At 38.4% G+C, this 21,121-nt stretch overlaps 3 protein-coding genes across 5 annotated transcripts in view; 1 reads left to right on the top strand and 2 right to left on the bottom strand.

The window, feature by feature from the left end:
* Positions 1 to 6,511, bottom strand: part of ATP7A (ATPase copper transporting alpha) — a 132,210-nt gene extending 125,699 nt beyond the window's left edge. For all 3 annotated transcript variants that reach the window (XR_011434725.1, XM_005614286.4, XM_014728991.3), the window contains exon 1: positions 6,279 to 6,511. The gene's annotated coding sequence lies outside the window, so the exon portion shown is untranslated. The remainder of the gene's footprint in view (positions 1 to 6,278) is intronic.
* Positions 6,512 to 10,145: 3,634 nt separating this feature from the next.
* On the bottom strand, positions 10,146 to 14,389 carry COX7B (cytochrome c oxidase subunit 7B). The gene is made up of 3 exons (XM_003365825.5): positions 14,229 to 14,389; positions 11,607 to 11,731; positions 10,146 to 10,347 (listed from the first exon to the last, which is right to left on the bottom strand). The coding sequence occupies exons 1-3, from the start codon at positions 14,266 to 14,268 to the stop codon at positions 10,270 to 10,272; spliced, it is 243 nt and encodes an 80-aa protein (XP_003365873.1). The 5' UTR covers positions 14,269 to 14,389; the 3' UTR covers positions 10,146 to 10,269.
* Positions 14,390 to 19,345: 4,956 nt separating this feature from the next.
* MAGT1 (magnesium transporter 1) overlaps positions 19,346 to 21,121 on the top strand; it is a 44,474-nt gene continuing 42,698 nt past the window's right edge. Inside the window, exon 1 of the mRNA XM_001501635.7 lies at positions 19,346 to 19,664. Within this exon, the coding sequence (XP_001501685.2) occupies positions 19,470 to 19,664 (195 nt within the window). The 5' untranslated portion in view covers positions 19,346 to 19,469. The remainder of the gene's footprint in view (positions 19,665 to 21,121) is intronic.

Here is a 21,121-nt window from a genome sequence, read left to right as displayed (position 1 = left end):
AAGGAAAAATTTTAAAAAATAATAAAATAAAAGGAACCTAAATAGGCAATGAAGAAGTAAAACTCTCGCTGTTTGCAGACAACGTGATCCTATATATAGAAATCCCTAAAGAATCCATCAGAAAACTATTAGAAATAATCAACAACTACAGCAAAGCTGCAGGGTACAAAATCAACCTACAAAAATCAGTTGCATTTCTAGACTCTAATAATGAACTAACAGAAAGAGAACTCAAGAACACAATCCCATTTACAATCACAAAAAAAAAGAATAAAATGTCTAAGAATAAATTTAACCAAGGAGGTAAAAGACCTATACAATGAAAACTATATTACTGAAAGAAATAGATGATGAAATAAAGAAATGGAAAGATATTCCATGCACATGAATCGGAAGAATAAACAGTTAAAATGTCCATACTACCTAAAGCAATCTACAGATTCAATGCAATCCCAATCAGAATCCCAATGACATTCTTCATGGAAATAGAACTAAGAATCCTAAAATTCATATGGGGCAAAAAAAGACCCCGAATTGCTAAAGCAACACTGAGAAAAAAGAAAAAAGCTGGAGGCATCACAATCCCTGACTTCAAAATATACTACACAGCTATAGTAATCAAAACAGCATGGTACTGGTACAAAAACAGGTACACACATCAATGGAACAGAATTGACAGCCCAGAAATAAAACCACACATCTACAGACAGCTAATTTTCAACAAACGAGCTAAGAACATACAATGGAGAAAGGAAAGTCTCTTCAATACATGATGTTGGGAAAACAGAACAGCCACATGTAAAAAAATGAAAGTAGACCATTATCTTTCGCCATACACAAAAATTAACTCAAAACGGATCAAAGACTAGAAGGTAAGACCTGAAAGCATAACACTCCTAGAAGAAAATATAGGCAGTACACTCTTTGACATCGGTCTTAGAAGGATCTTTTCGAATACCATGTCTACTTGGACAAAGTAAACAAAAGAAAAATAAACAAATGGGATTTCATCAGACTAAGGAGCTTCTGCAAGGTTAAGGAAACCAGGAACAAAACAAAAAGACAATCTACCAATTAGGGGAAAATATTGGCAAATCATATATCCAACAAGGTGTTAATCTCCATAACATATAAAGAACTTACACAACTGAACGACAAAAAAACAAACAACTTGATCAAGAAATGGGCAGAGGATATGAACATTTTTCCAAAGATACACAGATGGCCAATAGGCACATGAAAAGACGTTCAATATCACTAATCATCAGGGAAATACAAATTAAAACTACACTAAGATATCACCTTACATCTGTTAGAATGGCTATAATCACCAAGACAAAAAAGAACAAATGTTGGAGAGGATGTGGAGAAAAGGGAACCCTCATACACTGCTGGTGGGAATGCAAACTGGTGCAGCCACTATGGAAAACAGCATGGAGATTCCTCAAAAAATTAAAAATAGAAATACCATATGATCCAGCTATCCCACTACTGGGTATTTATCCAAAAAACTGGAAATCAACAATTCAAAGAGACTTACGCACCCCTATGTTCATTGCAGCATTATTCACAATAGCCAAGACATGGAAGCAACCTAAGTACATATCGACTGATGATTGGATACAAAAGATCTAGTGTATATATACAATGGAATACTACTCAGTCATAAAAAAGACAAAATCATCCCATTTGCAACAACATGGATGGACCGTGAGGGTATTATGTTAAGTGAAATAAGCCAGACAGAGAAAGCCAAACGTCATATGATTTCACTCATTTGGAAGATAAACAAACACACAAAGAGAACAGTTTAGTGGTTATCAGAGGGGAAGTGGGTTGTGGGGTGGGCACAAGGGGTGAAACGGCACATTTATATGGTGACTGGAAATAATAATGTACAACTGAAATTTCACAATGTATTAAATTATTATGACCTCAAGAAAAAAAATATTGTTCCTTTATTTTAGGCAAATGCATAGGTTCTGAAGCCAGACTGACTGGCTTTAAATCTCAGTTTAGCTACTTGCTAGGTCTGGGGATAAAATTTGGCCCTATGAAAGAATATGTCAGCTCTTACCAAAGTACAAACAATAGACAAAGCACGAGATTTATTTTTCACACCAGACAGTTCTGGTCTCCTTCACTTATGTGCACAAAAAAAAAAGTAAAAGATTGAAAATCCCATGACTTACCACTTCCCCTAAAGTTAAGAAACAGGAATTTGTGGGTTATTTTTATAAACACTGTAGACAAACCCTTAGGCAATCCTAATCATACCCTGACACTCAAGGTCAAATAATATATTGTACTAAACAAATTATTCCTTTCTCCATCATCATATAATGAATTTAAGGCTTTAAAGCTATCTGAAGACTACAAGGGTTTTTAAGACTAAAATTCTGTCATGACCTAGCTAGAAAGAGATGAGCAAGACAAAACACTTTGCTTTAGATGGACTATACTTGAAGACATATGACACCAATCTGATTGCTAATACATATAAATGCACTTACAGTTGTGATTAGAAATTAATACCAAGATATTGTGGCCATAAATCTGAACTAAAAAGTGATATTTGGAATTAACAGTGAAATGGTATAGTAAAATATGAGAAAGCATTTATTGGCCAAAATGAAACTGTTGTATACAAGTAATTCAAACTAATATTAATATTTTAATATTATTATATTTAATAATTAATATAATATACTTCACATTATTACTTTAATACTATTAATGATTAATTTAATAATTCAATTAGAATTCTTAGAGCAAATAATTTTATCATCACCAAAGAAACAAATAACTCCTTTTTTTCCTACCATTCTAAGTGCAAGGATCAAGAAAAGAGATTACCCTTGCAATTCTTTAACAACTAAGCTCTCTGGAAGCTTTTGCTGGCTCAAGGATCAACCTCATGCCACTAGAGGTCAGCTACAAATTTACCCTAAATAGTCCTAAGAATTTTCTTTAAGGGCTCTCCACTGTGGAATTCTTTCTCTCTCCTCTCATATCTCTGTCGACAGTTTTTCAAGTCTTAACAGAAGCCCCCTTAATGCTCTCCTCTCCTGAGAGGCAGGTAGTGTGCTTTGGGTGAACGCTCAAGAGAGCAGAAACCATTTTCTCCACAATTTCAAGAAATATACAGCACTCTGCAAACTCTCAGGTGGGAGTAGGGGAGGGAAGTAATTCCAGTATTATTCCCTCCCTATCTGCTTTGGGTGGAACATCAAATGCACAAGTAGGATCAGCAGCAATTAGAACAGCATAAAAGAAAACACCTCAATTTTTTGCAAAAAAATCAACTAAGGTAAATGACCAGGCTAAAACAATTTCCCTAAGACATGAAATAAGCCATTTATTTCAATTAGTAAACTGTTAAAATGCACTCCTGATTACAAGTCTGGAAAACTGGACTACTACACTAGAGGACTATAAAGTAAAAATAGGTGAAAAAAATTTAAATCCTTGAGCTATAGCTGAATAATCGAAATGTGGACAGAAAACATGAGACAGTGCAACTAACCAGCTCAAAATGGGTATATTTTATCCTCATGGCCTTCAATGAAAGAAGTATCCATGAAAATTGATGTAATCTACCAATATCCCACACATTTGAGCCCACAAAGATGAGGAAATCATTCCAACTTTCTAATAGTGCTGGAGAAACTAGGAACATATTTATAAAACCAGAAACATCTTGCCCTTTCATTTTAATGAAATATATTCTAAAGGTGTGATACTTTTCCTGCCATACTAGCTCAGCAAGTAAGTAGGAAAGTTATATCACATGAAATCAAGCTGAAGACTGAGATTTATAAGTGAAAAACATGATTGCTGGGATGGCAGACTGAACTGAAATAGGTCTGACTGTTGCCTGTCTCCCTCGCTGGCCTCCCCTCCACCCCCATCTTGCTTTAAGTCCAAAGAAAGATCATATTTAAAAACAAAACTCTGTAATACTTTAAATGTTGTCCTGCCCTTTAACAAAGATGAGTAGAGGGAATTTTGAGACAAAACTCCCAAATATTATTTTCATCTATGCCAGTGCCTGTATCACCTCAGACAAATCTCTCCTTACAATTTACTTTCCCAACTGGTAAATGAAGATTATTTTCACTCGTTGGGATGTCAAAAGTCTTGATTAAAGTTTTCCAAGTATTTTTAAACATACGGACAAAAGTAGTTATAATGAGGGACAGCCCTGTGGCCTAGTGGTTAAGTTCGGCATGCCCCAATTCAGTGGTCCAGGTTGGGCTCCTGGGTGCTGACCTACACCACTTGTAGGCAGCCATGCTGAGGCAGCGTCCCACATACAAAATAGAGGAAGACTGGCAGAGATGTTAGCTCAGGGTGAATATTCCTCAAGCAAAAAGAGGAAGAATGGCAACGGATGTTAGCTCAGGGCAAACCTTCCTCAGCAAAAAATAAAAAGTAGTTATAATGAGAAGGATTTTATAAAAAGGAATGAATTGCCTTAGAGCCCTCACAGAAGTAAGACTGTAGTGCATTAGTTTGGGTTATATTTGCTCATCCTTTCCCTGTTTTCAAACAAATTTTACTGCTTCTACACGTGTTTTTTAACAACCTTCTGCATTAGAGACTAGAGATGTTAACCCATCCTTTGGAGAGATTAGTATTGAATCTAACCCTACCCAGAGGCCAAGAATCAAGCTCTTCCAAGACTACGACTGGAAAAGAACAGTTTCTATGAGATTAAGAAGATCAGTAGAGAAATCAGTTTGGAGGAGAAAAGGAAATGCAGAAATTCCTTGGGGAAAACCTGGAAGAGCTTCTAGCTTTAGACAATGTTGTTATTCATTCCCAGCAATTTAAAAAATGATTCCAAATTATATTTAACCCACAACACTCAATCAGAACTAAAGTAGAGCAAACTTTACTTTTTTCTCCTTTAAGAGCTTACATTCAGAATTAAATCTCATACATTAGCACTGTTTTTGTCATTTCGTGTATTTTTTCTATATAGAAACATTTTTTTTACTGGCTGGAGGGTAGTTTGATATAGTTCTAAGCTTACCAGCTCTGTATTCTACATTTTTTCCTTTTAACCAGTGACATTTCGAAGATGCGGCTGTGTTAGAAATAGGGATGTTGACATACAGTGTGTTGCTAGATGCCCGGCATCTTTCCAGCCCCCCAAGCCTTTCCTCGCATTATTTCTTCTACCTAGGCTGCCCTCCCCATCTCCATTCCTGCAAAGCTAAATCCCACCATTTTTCAAGGCTCAGGTCAAATGCCCCCTTCCCTGCACTCACACAATACTTTGTTTCTAATGTACAATGTCACTGAGATTAAAAGGCTGTACCTATCTTTCCTACTACATTGTGAGCCTCTCCAGTACAAGAAAACCCTCTCATGTCATGACAGTGGACACAAGAAAGTTCAAAAGTTAAAATATAAAATCTCAGCTCAAAATACCCTTTAAAATGGATGAGATAAGCAGCCTAGTTATTGAATCAGTGGGGCTGCTAGAACCCATTGTCTTCCTAACTGAACTCCATTAACTTGATTGCACACTCTTTTGAGGCAAGGGACTCGGTCCTATTTTTTGTGTAATGCCCCCTATCCCCCGAAACACACACGTCAATATCACCTAATTCAACGTTCTGCACACATGAAGTCTCAATACAAAGCCATATTACTGTAGATGAAGAGGCTGTAATTAAAACAAAGATCGGATGCTGAAAAACATTGACCTGTGAAACGATAAAAGAGTTGTCAGTGCTTAGGATAACCTCAAGGTCTATAACAAAAAGCGTCAAAGATAAAGATGCCACAGGGCGCGACAAGGATGGAGAGTAACTTTAGTGGGAAGGGAACGGAATGAACAACATGAAATCGAAACGGGAGAGTTCTCTCAGTCTAGCTTATGCTCCCAGAGCGAGACAAAAAGCAAAATATCTATTTTTTTTACATTATTTCATTAATAGTGGTGATCAATCGATGTGACTTTTCATACCGGGCATAGATCTTCTCGTACTTTCAATTAATTAGGTAACATAGGCCATGGATGATCAGGACACTTCTCCAGGAGAGCACAAGAAAGTGACACGGCTCAGGACCTAATCTCCCTTCCTCTATCCCCTCCTAGGGGAGGTAACACATGAGTGTGGTGAACACCTGAGTTGTGAAGAAGTGAGAGTATGGAAATTGCCCCAGATTAAAATGACCTTCTCGCCACTCCAGGTAGTACAAACTGACAGCACGGAACACCCCTCCCGTAGAAAGGGACGACGGGAAGCCCGTATCTGACTTACCTGGGTTTTCTGTCCTATGGGTAAACCTCTGGAGCTACGCAGCCCGTGGCAGCGACAAATCCACGCGCGCAGGCTCCGATCTCACACGCCGGGACAAGTCACAGGAGCGGCAGTGGCTGTGGCCGTGGTGGCGGCAGCGGCAACTCCTCCCTCTGCTTCTTCGCTTCCTCCACCCCCGCCGGCGGGCGGCCGCCTGGGCCCCTCCTCCCTCCCTCCCCCCACTTCCGGGCGCTGCCCCGGCCGGAAGCAGCGCCGGCGAGGCCGGGAGAGGGACGCGTCACGTGAAGGGGCACGCCATGACTGGAGTCGCGCGTCCCCCGCCCCCTGCTGCCCGGCCGCCGCGCAGCCTCAGGCGGAAGTCTTCCCTTGTGGCGCTGCAGAGAACCCCCTTCCCCCTCGCCAACAGCAAAGCAAAACAAAACGACCCGCCCGAACCTGTGTCCTCTGTAGTTTCCCAGCCTCCAGCCAGGAAGTGCCATATAGCTCATCGCACATCATCTTCTACATAGTTCAGCTTTTCCCGGCATGAACTCAACGTGCTTCTGCTAGACTTGTGTAGCCTAACTCCAGATGTGAACGCCAGAACTATGAACTTGCCGTCATCTATTGAAAAATGATCTCAGAAAATGTTTTGAATTCATATTTTTTTAATTGATGCTTTTAAATACATAATCTTTATGTGTGAGTGTGTTGGAGTTGGGGCAGGGATCTCACTTCACACTACCTTCACATCGCCCTTCCAAGCGCTGAACCACTTGCCCATTCATTCATTTGTTCATTCATCCATCATCTTAAGAATCTGGAGGATTCCAAGGATGCAGAGAATATTAGAGTATATCACCATGAATTTAGATAGAAATGAGATGCATAAATTGTAGCAATACAATGCAATGAATGGTACAGAAAGCATTTGAGAAAAAATGTCTTCTTTGATTCTTGTTTTCCAATTTGACATTTTAAAAAGCAAAATCCTAGGATTTTTTTCCAACTATAAACATCAACGTAAGAGGGAGAGGTTCTCTCTCACTAATTTTGAAGCGAGATGTAGTCTTTTCATATCAGCTTTCATTAACTATCTGTCATAAGATGTATGGGAAAATTAATCACAGGATTATTTTAGGCCTTCAATTAAGTACTTCAGAAAGAAATCACTTCCTCCTGAACCTATTACTTCCCCCTCTACACCCATCCACATAAATAAAAAATCTGCTTGGGGCCGGCTGGTGGCTTAGTGTTTAGGTTCCCACGCTCTACTACCCAGCCCCAGGGTTCCCCAGTTTGGATCTGTGGCGCGGATCTACACACCACTCATCACGCCAGGCTGTGGCGACATCCCACGTACAAAACAGAGGAAGACTGGCACAGATGTTAGCTCAGGGCCAATCTTCCTCAAGCAAAAAAAAAAAAAAAAATCAGCTTCAGGACTCCTTACCTTCCCAGACATTAAGTTGTAGTTGTCAATCAATGTGCACAGCCTTAACCATTAAGATACAGTTTCAGCCCCAAATTTAAGATCTTAAAAATCATATCACATGAAATTAAGATCTCTTTTAAGGGGGCTCCCAATTATTAGCAAGTTGGTTTGTAACTACAATATTAACACTGTCCTATGCTTTCAAACAAATTCACTGACAGAAACCAAAAATAAAGCTTTACTAGAATAGCAAATCTACTAGCTCTCTAGTTTTTTTATGTAAAGTTGATTGTTAGGAGCTGTAAGATCCTCCACCATATTCGTCCTTAGTGACTGAGCCTTTCTTTTGCTCACACACCTCTTATCTCTAAATGCATCATCCCTAACCGCCCTCACCAATGCACAAGCACACCACCACTTTTTAGGATTACAATATTAGTTTCACTGAGCTCTCAAATAAAAGGGAATGTCTTCAAGAAGTAATCAGGTTTTCTGGCATTGAGCAGACAGTAGGTGCCCCCCAAATGCTTACGGAGTGGTAGTAGTATCTCCAATCAAGTTAATAGTCACAAGGGTGAGAACTCAACATCTGTGCCTCTGCAACTACCATGGCACCTAGATCAAAATAAGTTTAGTGAATTTAAAAGAACACGTTTTAGAGTGAAATTAAGAATGGGATTTATGACATGCACCCTAACTAAAAAACAATTCATAGCCCTCCAATGAGTAAGCTTTAAAGGACTGGCAATGCCGCCAGTCATTTACCTAAATTCTTCATAGATTTTTGATGGGGAAACTAATTTGACAACCTTCCCACTCTAGGTATTATTAAACTCTCACAGTGACGAGTTATGGGCTAAGTTGAGTACATTTATGAGAGGATAAAACTTTTGACTCTGAGTACACTAGGAAAGCTGCAAGGTCAGAAGATTGTGATGGCACAAAATAATTTGACTTAAACTGCTGCTTCATTTCCGGTAATGGCCATGGTAGTTTTAGAATTACACATCAGGACGAGATGAACTACAAAATTAAGTTTAGAAGTTTGTTCAAAGATGCTGATTACCACTACTAGGTTTTACTCCATAGAGCAACATATATGCGGGCAAATGGACAGACATATTCAAATGTCATGCCTCTCTTTTTGCCTATCAGAATAGCTGACAATTATCACTTACCTTACAGAACTGGCACAAATCACACTGAAAATTACCTCCAGTCATTAGAAATTTTCAGGGCCAAGTCAGTAATGAAAAGGTAAACAGTCTAATGGAAGGTTGAAGCTTCCTTGATGACGTTTATTTTGCTTAATCATGTCTCAGGGTTACATGCGTTTGAATACTTTAGTCCTATTGTAACATCCTTTCTACGGGTTCATTCAAATTTTATCGAATAGTGGCACTACTATATAGTTATTAGTGTTGCAACCTACTCATTTTGCAGTGACATTCAAAGTATTTTTCTTACTCAAACCATGAAATTACTGGCTTTGGTGCATTTAATGAGAAAACAGGACACACTGCCATGAGAGCATTCCTCTAGTATTTCATGTAATAAGTAAAAAGTTTTCAAATGTTTGGTTAAGTCTAAATCTTTATCTACATCAGGTAAATCTGGAGATTTCCAAAAGCCACTCACCTGATAACTTACAATGCCAGGTCAGTGAACTTTAGAAATCACTGATTTAGCCAATACAGACAGGCTGCTCGACTGAAACTATTTTATGCTTACTAGAGCACCATCAACAAACTACTACATGAGGCTTACTTTACAGCCTTTGACCAAGGAATTAATGAAGCACATGGTGTAGATGTTTTCTCCAGTCAATACCTTACACACAACATCCAATGTCATACTGAATTCAGGAAAATCCAAAAATCTTAAAGTTGGTATAATTACAGAAAGCCAACAGCAGAGGTCACTGATAGTAGTTAGATAAGTGAAAATAAACTCTATTTGACAGATCCTTTCTTTAGTAACATCATAAAAACCCCAAATAAATATGCTGAAAAATCTAAAGCTCTAATTAAGATAAATGTGCCAAGGGAGCCAAGGAGCTAGCTAGTCTTCAGATATTCTAGTTCATTTGATAGGACCATTCTTCCCATGGGTCTGATGACACCCCAAATTCTCCTGGCAGGAGTGAAAAGGACTTAATAATGCCAATTCCAACTATAAACATAAATGACAGGTAGAAATTAGTAGGCATACCAAAGATCTGGACACCAAACTTTTAACTCAAAGATGATGCAAAATAACTCTGTGATCAGTTATTCATGAACTACAATTTCCGCCTACTGTAAAGTTGACTTCCGAAATTTTCCCTTCACACTACCTCATAGAGAAAAGCTATTTTAGAAGTTGCATAGCATTTTGACTTTAACATTAAGGTTAAATAAATGAAAAGTCATGGAGCTTGGTTTCATTTACAAAAGAAACAAACCAACCTACAATGAAGCTTTCAAATGTACTTTATTCTTCAATCATGTCATATTTTAATGGGTACACAGTGTTCTCACTTGGCATCAATTATGAGTTGGTTTTGAAATAATACATTATAACAACCAGCTGGGATGATTACTGGTCTCTCCATTCCTTTGGGGTGACTCTCCCAACAGGGGACAGGTTCCATTCTATTCCAATTTGTGTTGCTGTCTGTAAGAATTAAAATGCTGTCAGTTATATATGTTTAAACCAGAATCCACTCTCCCTTAGAGACTATTTCTTAAAAGTGCCAAAGGTATTCTGCTCTATGGTTAAAAACACACAGAAACTCACCCGAGATATAGTGCTCTCTGTGTAGACCAAACTTAATTGCTGGCCCAATTCTCTAGAGCAAAGGAAATGTTCTATATCTGCACTGTCCAATACAGTAGCACCAGCCACATACAGCTATTGAGCAACTGAAATGTGGCTAGTATGACTGAGGAACAGAATTAATTTTATTTAATTAATTCAAATTTATATTTTGCATTTCTATACTACCTTCTCAAAACGCTGCTTCACTCAACCACAACGACCTAAATACTGCAAAAGAACACTTTTGTAATATCCCTTTATTAAGGACCACTTCACCTCCAAAATGCCTGTGATCACACATTAGTTCAACATCTGTTTACTCTTCTAATTAAGCACACACGCTTATTTTAATAGTGTATCTGATTTTAGGAAGATCAAACAAGAATGAAAAACGCCTATTAATAAAGCATCTTTGTTTATTAAGGCAAGGGTTGATTCATATCCTTTAAAATCCACTTATGTATTTATCATTAACTTCAAGACACCTACTTTTAACCAGCAAGTACACTGACTGGTAAGCAGGCTGTTAAATGTAACACGTAAAAAGCTAAAGTATTGAAAGCAAGTCACTTTATAGCTCATCCATCAGAAATGCTGTACTCAGCTCTCGGGGCAAAATTTTAGAAGAAAAACTGATTAAGTGAAGGAAGGTGGCCCAAAATGGTGAAAACCCTGGAAACCGTATAACAAAAAAATGACTGACAGAACTAAGGATGTTTAATCTGAAAGAGAAGATCCAGGAAAGATGATAGCAATTTTCTAATATCTAATGGCTGATACATGGAAATGGGATCAGAATTTGTGTTGCAACGGAATGATGGGCAGAATATGAAGGAGGCAGATTTTACCTCAACAGAAGATCCTTTCAACAGCTACACAATACAGAAAGGGCTGCCTTGTGTCCAGTAAGCAACTTGTTAACGGAAAGGTTAAGAACAGATGATGGATGAATACTGAATGTTGAGGAAGAAATTTCTGCACTAGGTGGGTGATTACATTAGAAAATTTCTAAAGTCACTTCTAACTAGACATGTATACTAATGTGTGAAAACATTTCAAATACATGAACTAAATGAGAATGAAAAACATCTAAAACATCAATCAAGAATACTTACATATGCCCATACAGCAATACAAAAAGTGGCTCCACTAGCTAATACCGCATTACCATATTTGTCATGGAAATCAGGTGTCCGTTTGTGGTGGCTCTGCCTTGCCACTGTTTGCTGAATTCCTCGAACTTGAAAAAAAAATACAGAAGCATATCCATCAATTGTCAGGAAAAGAAAACGTATGTAATTGATACTGCCAATTAGGAAAGCCAAGGAAACTAACTTTACAGTATTATGTAGTTCAATAAAATGCTATATTGTAGCTAAAAGCAAAGTAACATAGTTTGAAATGCATCAAAAATAAGATGAACTGACAGACGGATAAATATGTGACAAAACGAATATACCAAAATGTTAATTGTAGAATCTATGTGGTGGGTACATAGATGTTCATTATATAATTCTTCCAACTTTTTTGTACGTCTGCAAGTTTTCATAATAAAATGTTAGGGGAAAAAAAACAAAGAAAAGGCAATGTCAGTAACATTCACTATAAATCGGTATTTGTATAACCTCTGGAACTTGGCTCCTATTCATTAATTTGAAGGCTTATGACTTCTATTTTCACTAAGGTTTACTCAGCAGTGCTCAACAACTTACAACATAAAAGGGTAAATAAGTTTAAAATGAACTTCAAATTAAAGCACACTAAATGTTTATGACCTTAAAATTAGGAAAAAACCCTCCAAAAACTAGAGTAATACTGATTTTTAAAAACATTACTAATGAATACAGCACCATGATAAAAGAAATGGGGTATATGAAAATACGTAAGACAGACCCTGTCCTCAGGTAACTTACAGTCTAGAGGAGGATATCAGACATATAGACACAAATCACTATAATACAAGGAAGTAGAATGTTAGCTAAGCACCTTGAATAGCAGGTAAGATTAGGTTATGCAGATGTGGGAAAGACGAATCTGAAAAAAGTAGAGACAGAGAAGCCTATCGTACTGAACTAGAAAAGCAATTAGGTTTCGTTGAAGGATGAAGAGCATAGACAACTAATAGGGGGTAAAACTAGAAAGGATCATGGAGGGTCACTTTTTTGGTAGAGGTAAAGGTTTTCGAGCAGAATGACAACATTAAAACTTTCCTTTTACTTTTATTTTAGTAGAAAGAGTTTTCGAACTGCCTCTGGAGACACTTAGAAGGGTGTGGGAAAGAGCCAAGATTGGAAAATGCATTATTTCTCTGGTTTTCGCTTCTTCTCCAATCTAAGCAGCAGATCCTCATCCTCTCAGAGCCTCAGAAGGTACTTAAGTACGCAATGGAAAACGCATTAAAGAAACAACAATGCTGCCCATTCACTTAAGAATATAATGGTTTCTGTGTGATATAATGGGTTGTTTAAGGATAGTTATTTGACCATTAATGGTTTCTTCTCTTAACTGCCTTACAGGTTTTTTTTCACCTTTAGTCAAACTTGAGCAAATTTACAAACATTTTACAATATACTCTGCTCTAGAGCAGTTAAAAACCGTGTGAATTCCACATTGAGAAAAACCCAAAAAATGCCCTTCCTGAGGTACAAGGCCTGACCTGCTCAAAGGGCAAAGAAATTAAGATTACTAAACAATTCTGCAACGCTTCATGACCTCAACACTCAGGTCACCCAAGTAGATTTCTTTAGACCTCTCTTCTGTGACAAAAAATGGTTTAGTTACCACTTACTGGTAATCTCATATAATCCTCAACAACTCCGTAAGGTTATTAACCCCTTATTTTACAAAGGAGGAAAATGAGGTTCAGAGAGGTTAAATCATTTGCCCAAAATTAAAGAGATAACAGACGTGACTTTTGGAATATGAAAAACCAGTCGGGCAAATATTTTTTGGATATTGTCAAAGCTGCTTGAGTGTTTAGAACACAATCTAGTAATATCTCCAATGATTCAGTAAACTGAAAATAAAAAGATGGCTGAAGAAGCTAAATGGTAAATGCTTAAGGTCACTTTCATTGTAAAACAACTGCTCACATTACTCAAGGTCACCTTCAGCGCAAATCAAGCACTGAAATGAATTTTCTCTCTCCAATCTAGTGCATTATCTATACATAATACTGGTCTCAAAATTTCCCTGTACCTGTCTAACTTTTAGATACAGAAAAAATGATCACAACTGCTTTCGGGGCAGCAAATACTCAGATAACAACCCACAGATAACATAAAAGCTGCAAGGCTACCATTTACGTTGTCTCCCTGCAATGAAACCAGATGAAGCGCTGGATTTACAGTTTTCTTCCGTTACGGTTACAAGAATTGGAGAGAAGGTACTTCTATTTGGAGGTAAACGTATCCGCAAAGCTAAAATTTACGAAATTATTTAAGGAGAGGTGTCCACCAAGCGTCTCCTTCCCTGAAATCGTAGGTTACTTAATAATAAAAAAAAAAGTAAGCGCTAGACTATGACTCCGGTAAAAGAAAGAGAGCTGGGAACCGAAAACAGAAACACTGGGTGATTAAGCTAATACTAAAGACATCTTCCCACTAACTTGAAGCGAGGTGGGAGACTGAGCATTTAGGGTTAGGTTGGGATGCAGATGGAGGGAAAGGGCACGAGAGACCACGAGGACAAATGGATAAAAGGCGGTTGGAAATGATTTGCTCACAATTTTTGCTCACCTGGGAGACGACTTAGTGCGTTTTTGGCCAAGGGAAACATTCTGAAGCTGAAGACAGAACTGCGGCAAGTGCAGCTGCCGGTTTCTTGCTACTGCACGTCAGGTACCCTTGCAAAGAGCCCTGAAAAACAAAATGGCTTTCGGCTGGGCTCTTTGATGAGATTTAATGGAATCTCGCGAGACCTTAAAAACCTATCACAATTGTAATCCTCTTTACAGCAAGGAAATATAAAGGCCTTTCGGGAAATGTAGTTTCACGCGTTATGAGTGACGTATGATGGTATTTCCCGAAGAATGAGAGACAGCCCCCCACCGCCACCCCGCCTTGAAGCTAGGCTCCATAGAGGAGAGCTGCGACACTGATCTTAGACTGAGTCCTCAAAGGCACCAGCTTCAAGATAGAGTTTCAGAAGCTTAAGCTTGTATCTCGCTCCACGCTAGCAGTTCTTTCTGTTCCCCCCCCAAACTGACTTCGTTTCTTTAATTTTTTTGTCTCCTATTACTACATACTAATTCGTTTAACTTTTAATTTTGAAATGATTTAAATTTAGAGAAAAGTTGCGAGAATAGTAAAAAGAATTCCTAATATTTGGATAAATAATATGATAAAGCAAATTTAACAAATCGTTGATTGTAGAATCTTGATGTTGGGTGTTCAGAGTATAATTCTTTCACTTTTTCTATATGTTTGGATATTTTCATAATAAAATATTAGCGGGAAGGAAGAACTGTATACCCATTACCAAGGTACACCAGTTGGTAATATTTTGCCACGTGTTCTCTCTCTGTTATACATATATATAGGGGGTTTTTTTTGCTGAACCATTTGAAAATAGCTTGCGTACATGATGTGCTTTTACCTATCAATACTTCAGGGTTCATTTCCTGAGAGTAAGATATTCTCTTACATAACGACAGTACAGATAACAAATTCAGAAATTTTAATATCGACACACTACACCTCACAGACCGATTTCACCAGTTGTTCCAGTGTCTCTGTTCAGAATTCAATCTAGGTCCCCGTGTTGAATTTAATTGTCATGTCTCTTTAGTCTCCGTTAAAATGGAATAGTTCCTCAGCCTTTGTTTGCCTTTCGTGGCATTAATTTTTTCTCACTACAGGTAAGCTTTATTTTCTCAATTTAACAGATGATGGAAGTGAGGTGCAGAATCCTTAAATGACTCGTAGAAGATCATGATTAGGCAATTGTTAAGAGGCAGAACTGGTAACGGACATTCTGACTCCACAGGTCTGTGCTGTGTAATGTTTTTGAAGAGTACAGGCCAGTTATTTTGTAAAAGTTCCCTCAGATTATGTGTGCTTGATGTTTCCTCATAATTAGATGCAGTTTATGCATTTCTGGCAGGAATACTACATAACAGATGTCTTCTTAGGGCATCTTATCAGGAAGCATATATTAGATTATCCCATTATTGGTAACACCAGCTTTAATCATTTGGTCAAAGGAGTGGCCTCCAAGTTCCTACACTATAAAGTTACTGTTTTTCCCTTTGCAATTAATAAATAACATAACGAACACATTGAGACTATGTGAATATCCTATTATTCATCAAACTTTCACCCACTAGTTTTTATATCCATTGATGATTTTTGCCTAAATCAATTATTAGTAGGAAAGTTGCCAAATGGTAATTTTCCACCTCTCTCATTCCTTCTATATTTAATAGTGGGTATTCTACTGTAAAGAGGAATTTTACTTTCTCCCCTATTTATTTGTTCATTATCAGTGTGGATTCATGGATTCAATAGGCTATAATCCATTAGTATCACAATTCATTTTAATAATCAATAGTTCCAGATGTGGTGAGTAGGAGTCCCTTCAAGCTGGCTTATATGTCTTTTTTTAACGTCTCCATCATATTTTTGAGCATGTCTTTATTTTCTGACACAAGATGTTCAAGGCTTATCTTGTACTTTCCCTGCCCCAGCATTAGAATCAGCCATCTCTCTCAGGAGCCCTCATTTCTTTTAGGGATGGCATAATTTAGCAACCTAGATTTGGCACGAGGTGTGCTCATTGATAGTGGAGTGTCATTGCTTCTAGTCCTTTCAGTGAATAGAGGTAGGAATATATGTTATGAATGATAAGTTTATACTAATACCTCCAATTCAAATCCAACCCCCAAAGTTCTTCTTTACTTTTTCTCATTTCATATTTGTATCTCCTTCAACAGTGAGATTCTTGGCTCTCAATAACATCAATGTTTTTACATAGTGCATTACACCCAACATATTTTCAGAATTGCTATATTTATATCACTATGAAAAACAAACCTACTTAGTAGAGTTTGAGATTTGCTTGTAGTTATTTTTTTCTTTAGACTAATGGTATATAATCAAAGTAGTGTGTTTATAAGTTATTCAGATCAGTTCTTTTATTCTTTAGTATAGTTTTCATTTGAAATAGAGTTGGGTTCCCTTTTTTCTGTTTGTATTCGATTTAAGTTTTTTCTCCATTCTTATTGATTTGACTTTTAAAAACTTTATTTTATTTTTTAAAGATTTTATTTTTTTCCTTTTTCTCCCCAAAGCCCCCTGGTACATAGTTGTATATTCTTCGCTGTGGGTTCTTCCAGTTGTGGCATGTGGGACGATGCCTCAGCGTGGTTTGATGAGCAGTGCCATGTCCGCACCCAGATTCGAACCAACGAAACACTGGGCCGCCTGCAGCGGAGCGAGCGAACTTAACCACTCGGCCACGGGGCCAGCCCCTATTTTATTTTTTAAATAGTGGCAAAATATACATAACATAAAATTTACCATTTAACCATTTTTAAGTGTACAGTTCAGTGGCATTAACTACATTCACATTGTTGTGCAACCATCATCCCCATCTGTCTCCAGAACTTTTTTCATCTTGCAAAAACCAAATAATTTGGTTTTATATTTTGATTACTTAAAAACTATTAACATTACTCCAAAAGTTGAAACTATAAAACTGGTGTGCTTAGAGAAGTGTCCTTCCCTCCCATAATTGTTCCACTACATTTCCTCCACCTCCTGTAGGAAACCAATTTCATTAGTTTCTGGTTTAAACTATCTAGGTTTCCTTTTGCAAAAATGGGCAAATATGTATATATTTTCTTATTTCCTCTTTTATTCTACACAAATACAGCATGATATGCATATTCTTTTGCACTTTGTTCTTTTTCACTTAACAATAGACCTTGAAAATTCACATCGTTTACACAACTCTTCTTCATTCCTTTTTTTACAGTTGTGAAATACTCCATGGTGTTTATGTACCATAGTACATTCAATCAGTCTCCTATATTTGAACATTTGGGTAGTTTTTAGAATATTTCAATTACAAATAGTGCTGAAGTGAATAACTTTGTGCACATGTTTTTGCTTATTATTAGAGTAGATTCCTACAAGTGGGATTAGTGGGATTGCTGGATCAAAGGATAAATGCTCGTGTGGTTTTGTTAGGTAGTGTCAAATTACCCTCCATAGATGTTGTACCATTTTGTATACACCAGCACTGTATGAGGATCCCTGTTTCCCCACAGCACCGATGATAGCATGTAATGAATTGTTGCCAACATGATAGGTGTACTTTAAATTTTTACCTTAAATTTTTATGCTCTTTTTTTCTAAGATTTTATTTTTCCTTTTTCTCCCCAAAGCCCCCTGGTACGTAGTTGTGTATTTTTAGTTGTGGGTCCTTTTTAGCTGTGGGATGCCACCTCAGCATGGCTTGATGAGCAGTGCCATGTCCATGCCCTGGATTCGAACTGGCGAAACCCTGAGCCGCCAAAGCGGAGTGTGCGAACTTAACCACTTAGCCACAGGGCCGGACCCTACCTTAATTTTTATTTGTTAAATTTACATGCAGTAAAATTCACTCCTTTTTGGAGTGCAGTTCTGTGAGTTTTGACAAATGCATAGAGTGTGTAACCACCCCAACAATTAAGGAACGATTCCATCACCACAAAAAAATCTCCTTGTGTGGCTCCTTTGTAGTTTTTACCCCTCTCCCTGCCTCCAGCCCCTGATAGCCACTGATCTGTTGTCTGTCTCTGAGTTTGCATTTTCCAGAATGTCATATAAATGGAATCATATAGAACGCCTCAGTGTACTTTTATATTATTATGAGCGTCTATAAATGTTTTTAATTTTTTTCATATCTCTAGATCACATCGCTTCACTTCAGAACCAGCTATTTTCCCTTCCATAGCCATCTCCTTGTCTCTGCAACAAAATGAAATTATTTTACCCTGTGTGTGTGTTTCCCAGCAGAGCCTAAAAGAGTAGTCATGACGTTCCACCTCAGTAAATCAAATCCAAACTATAGGCAATCGATTTTATTTTGTTGGTATTTTCCCTCGTGAGTATATTATTCTTCTTTAGTAAAATCATCCCAGTTTTACAACCTACTATGATAAACAGAACTGAGCCAAATAAATGGAAACTTCTTCAGCTATATAGGATTTTTATTTTTTACATAGGGGAATTGGATGTTTAATGAAAACTGACTATGACAAAAACTTGACAGAAGTGCTTTCCTAAAACCTAAGTTTTGCACCCATCTCCTAGACAATAACATATAAAAAAGAAGGCATTTACTGCCTATAACCCGAAATTTAAGTCCTTGTTGGTGCCTTAAGTAATAAATTAAGAGGTTTAACTTTAAAAATGTCACGAATAAACAAAACTTAAAAACACTTTTGACGTCCGCTTTGTTCAGTGCACATAGCATAGTTCCTGAGACAGAAGGTATTCAACAAGCTCTTGATCATTTACTTTTTAAAATCTCCCTCAGTGATATTAAGTATATTTTTTTGCCTTTCGGCTTTTACTTTTTTAAATTTTTCATATGAAACACTTTGGAGGCAGAATGAAAGACTAAGCTAGCTTCCATCATTCACGTAGTTAGGTCCAATTTTTCGAGAATATTACACGAAAGAGGAAGATTTCAAACACTTCTTAAATGAGTCTAAGAACACCCGCTTTGAGCAATCTTCAGCCATGTTGGACTCAAAAGCCGCAACACTTCACAACTGCGCACGCCCATTTGAAGAGCCGCTGAGCGCGACTTTACGTCTAATGAAAGGGGCGGCCCATCATCCTTAGCGGACCAATGAAAAAGATCCAGATTATCCTTTTGCTATTGGCTAGCGGAGACCAATTAGAAGTGAACCGTCTTTTAGCGGGCGTCTAGCAGTAGAGCGCCGTGACGTAATGTGAGGGGTCGCCCGGCAGGGCTGAGCAGGACCAATGAGGAGGGGTCAGGGGCTGGTTTGCCTGTTCTCACGCCCAACCCTGAGCCCCAGCCCGGGGAAAGTTTCTCTTCTGGGAGGGAGAGGAGCGAACATGGCAGCGCGTTGGTGTCTTTGGTGTGTTTCTGCGACCGTGGCGGTGGCGCTGCTCGTGTGCGGGGTTCCCTCAGCCTCTGCCCAAAGAAAGAAGGAGGTGAGGACGCTGTTTCCGGCAACACGGGCTCTTTCCAATGAGTGAGGCTTGAGAGGGTCTGCTCTCTTCCCGACCCCCTTTCCCCGCCCGCTCTGTCTTCGGCGGCTCCGATTCCAGGCTTGTGGGGTTCACTAGAGAAGAAACTGTAACTCCTTGTCTCCTGGGGATGTAGAGTCTGAGAGTGAGGTGGGCTTGGTGATAACTTGGCTCCTACAGGCCTGTGCATGTGCATAGCCGTGAGTTTTGACACTTCTGGAGTCTGGGCCCCATCAGGTAGCTGGGTGGGGGGAGTTCGACTTTAGGTCTAGGGAGTAGAATATCTGAGTCTTTCTGCTGTCAGTAGATGTAACTCACTTATAGAATGATATATAACAATCCACTCATTTATATAATTGAGAGCTATGTATTTTGTAACATTTTCACTTCAGGAATGCGAGAACTAAACTGAAGAGTGAAACCATGCCAGATTTATTACAATATCCAAATAATTGATTCAAAGCAATTCACAGGAGTGGAAGCTCTTAAACCATTTGCAACCATTTACCAAATGTCAAGCGTGCCAGGCGCTGTTCTCGGAGCTTGGTATACGTGAGTGAACAAAACTAATATCCCTCCTTGTGGAATTTACTGGCTTTGGCAGGTGGAGGAGATACAACATTCTTTACTCACCATTAAGCAACCCACGCACAGAAATTTTTTTTTTATTGAGATAACATTGGTTTATAACATTATATAAATTCCAGGTGTACATCGTTATATATTTCGATTTCTGTGTAGACTATGTCATGTTCACCGCCCAAAGACTAATTACCATCCATCACCACACGTGTCCTATTACCCCTTTGTCTTCCTCCCTCCCCCCTTCCCCTCTGGTAACCGACAATCTAATCTCCCAAGCAGAGGAATTTTAACATTGTATTTTGAAACATTTGTGGCTTACAGCCATATGCTCTTAGAGCTTTAAAGATTACTAGCAATGATTTATGCTCTCTAATTTTAAGTATTAACCCCTTTTGAGAGATGAAGGAACTGACACTGAGCAAAAGAGGGGTTGGGGGCTTGCCCAGAGAAGTGCAGGTCTAGAGGCTGAGCTGGGATTCCACCCCTGGTCTGAACTCCAGAGCCTGTGCTCTCTGCCAGGTTACAAAGACTTGTTTTTCAGTGACTTGTTTTATTTATTTATTTATTTATTAGTGAGGAAGATTGACCCTGAGCTAACATCTGTAGCTGATCTTCCTCTTTTTGCTTGAGGAAGAGTGGCCCTAAGCTAACATCTGTGCCAGTCTCCTTCTATTTTGTATGTGGGACACTGCCACAGCATTGGCTTGATGAGTGGTGTGTAGGTCCATGCCTGGGATCTGAACCAACGAACCCCAGCTGCTGAAACAGAGCAAGTGAACTTGGCCACTGGGCCAGCCCCTGTTTTATTTTTATGGTGAATTGTTTCCCCCATGTGG

Source organism: Equus caballus, chromosome X (assembly GCF_041296265.1).
Source record: "Equus caballus isolate H_3958 breed thoroughbred chromosome X, TB-T2T, whole genome shotgun sequence".
NCBI lineage: Eukaryota > Metazoa > Chordata > Mammalia > Perissodactyla > Equidae > Equus > Equus caballus.
This window is presented reverse-complemented; position numbering and strand designations above follow the sequence as displayed.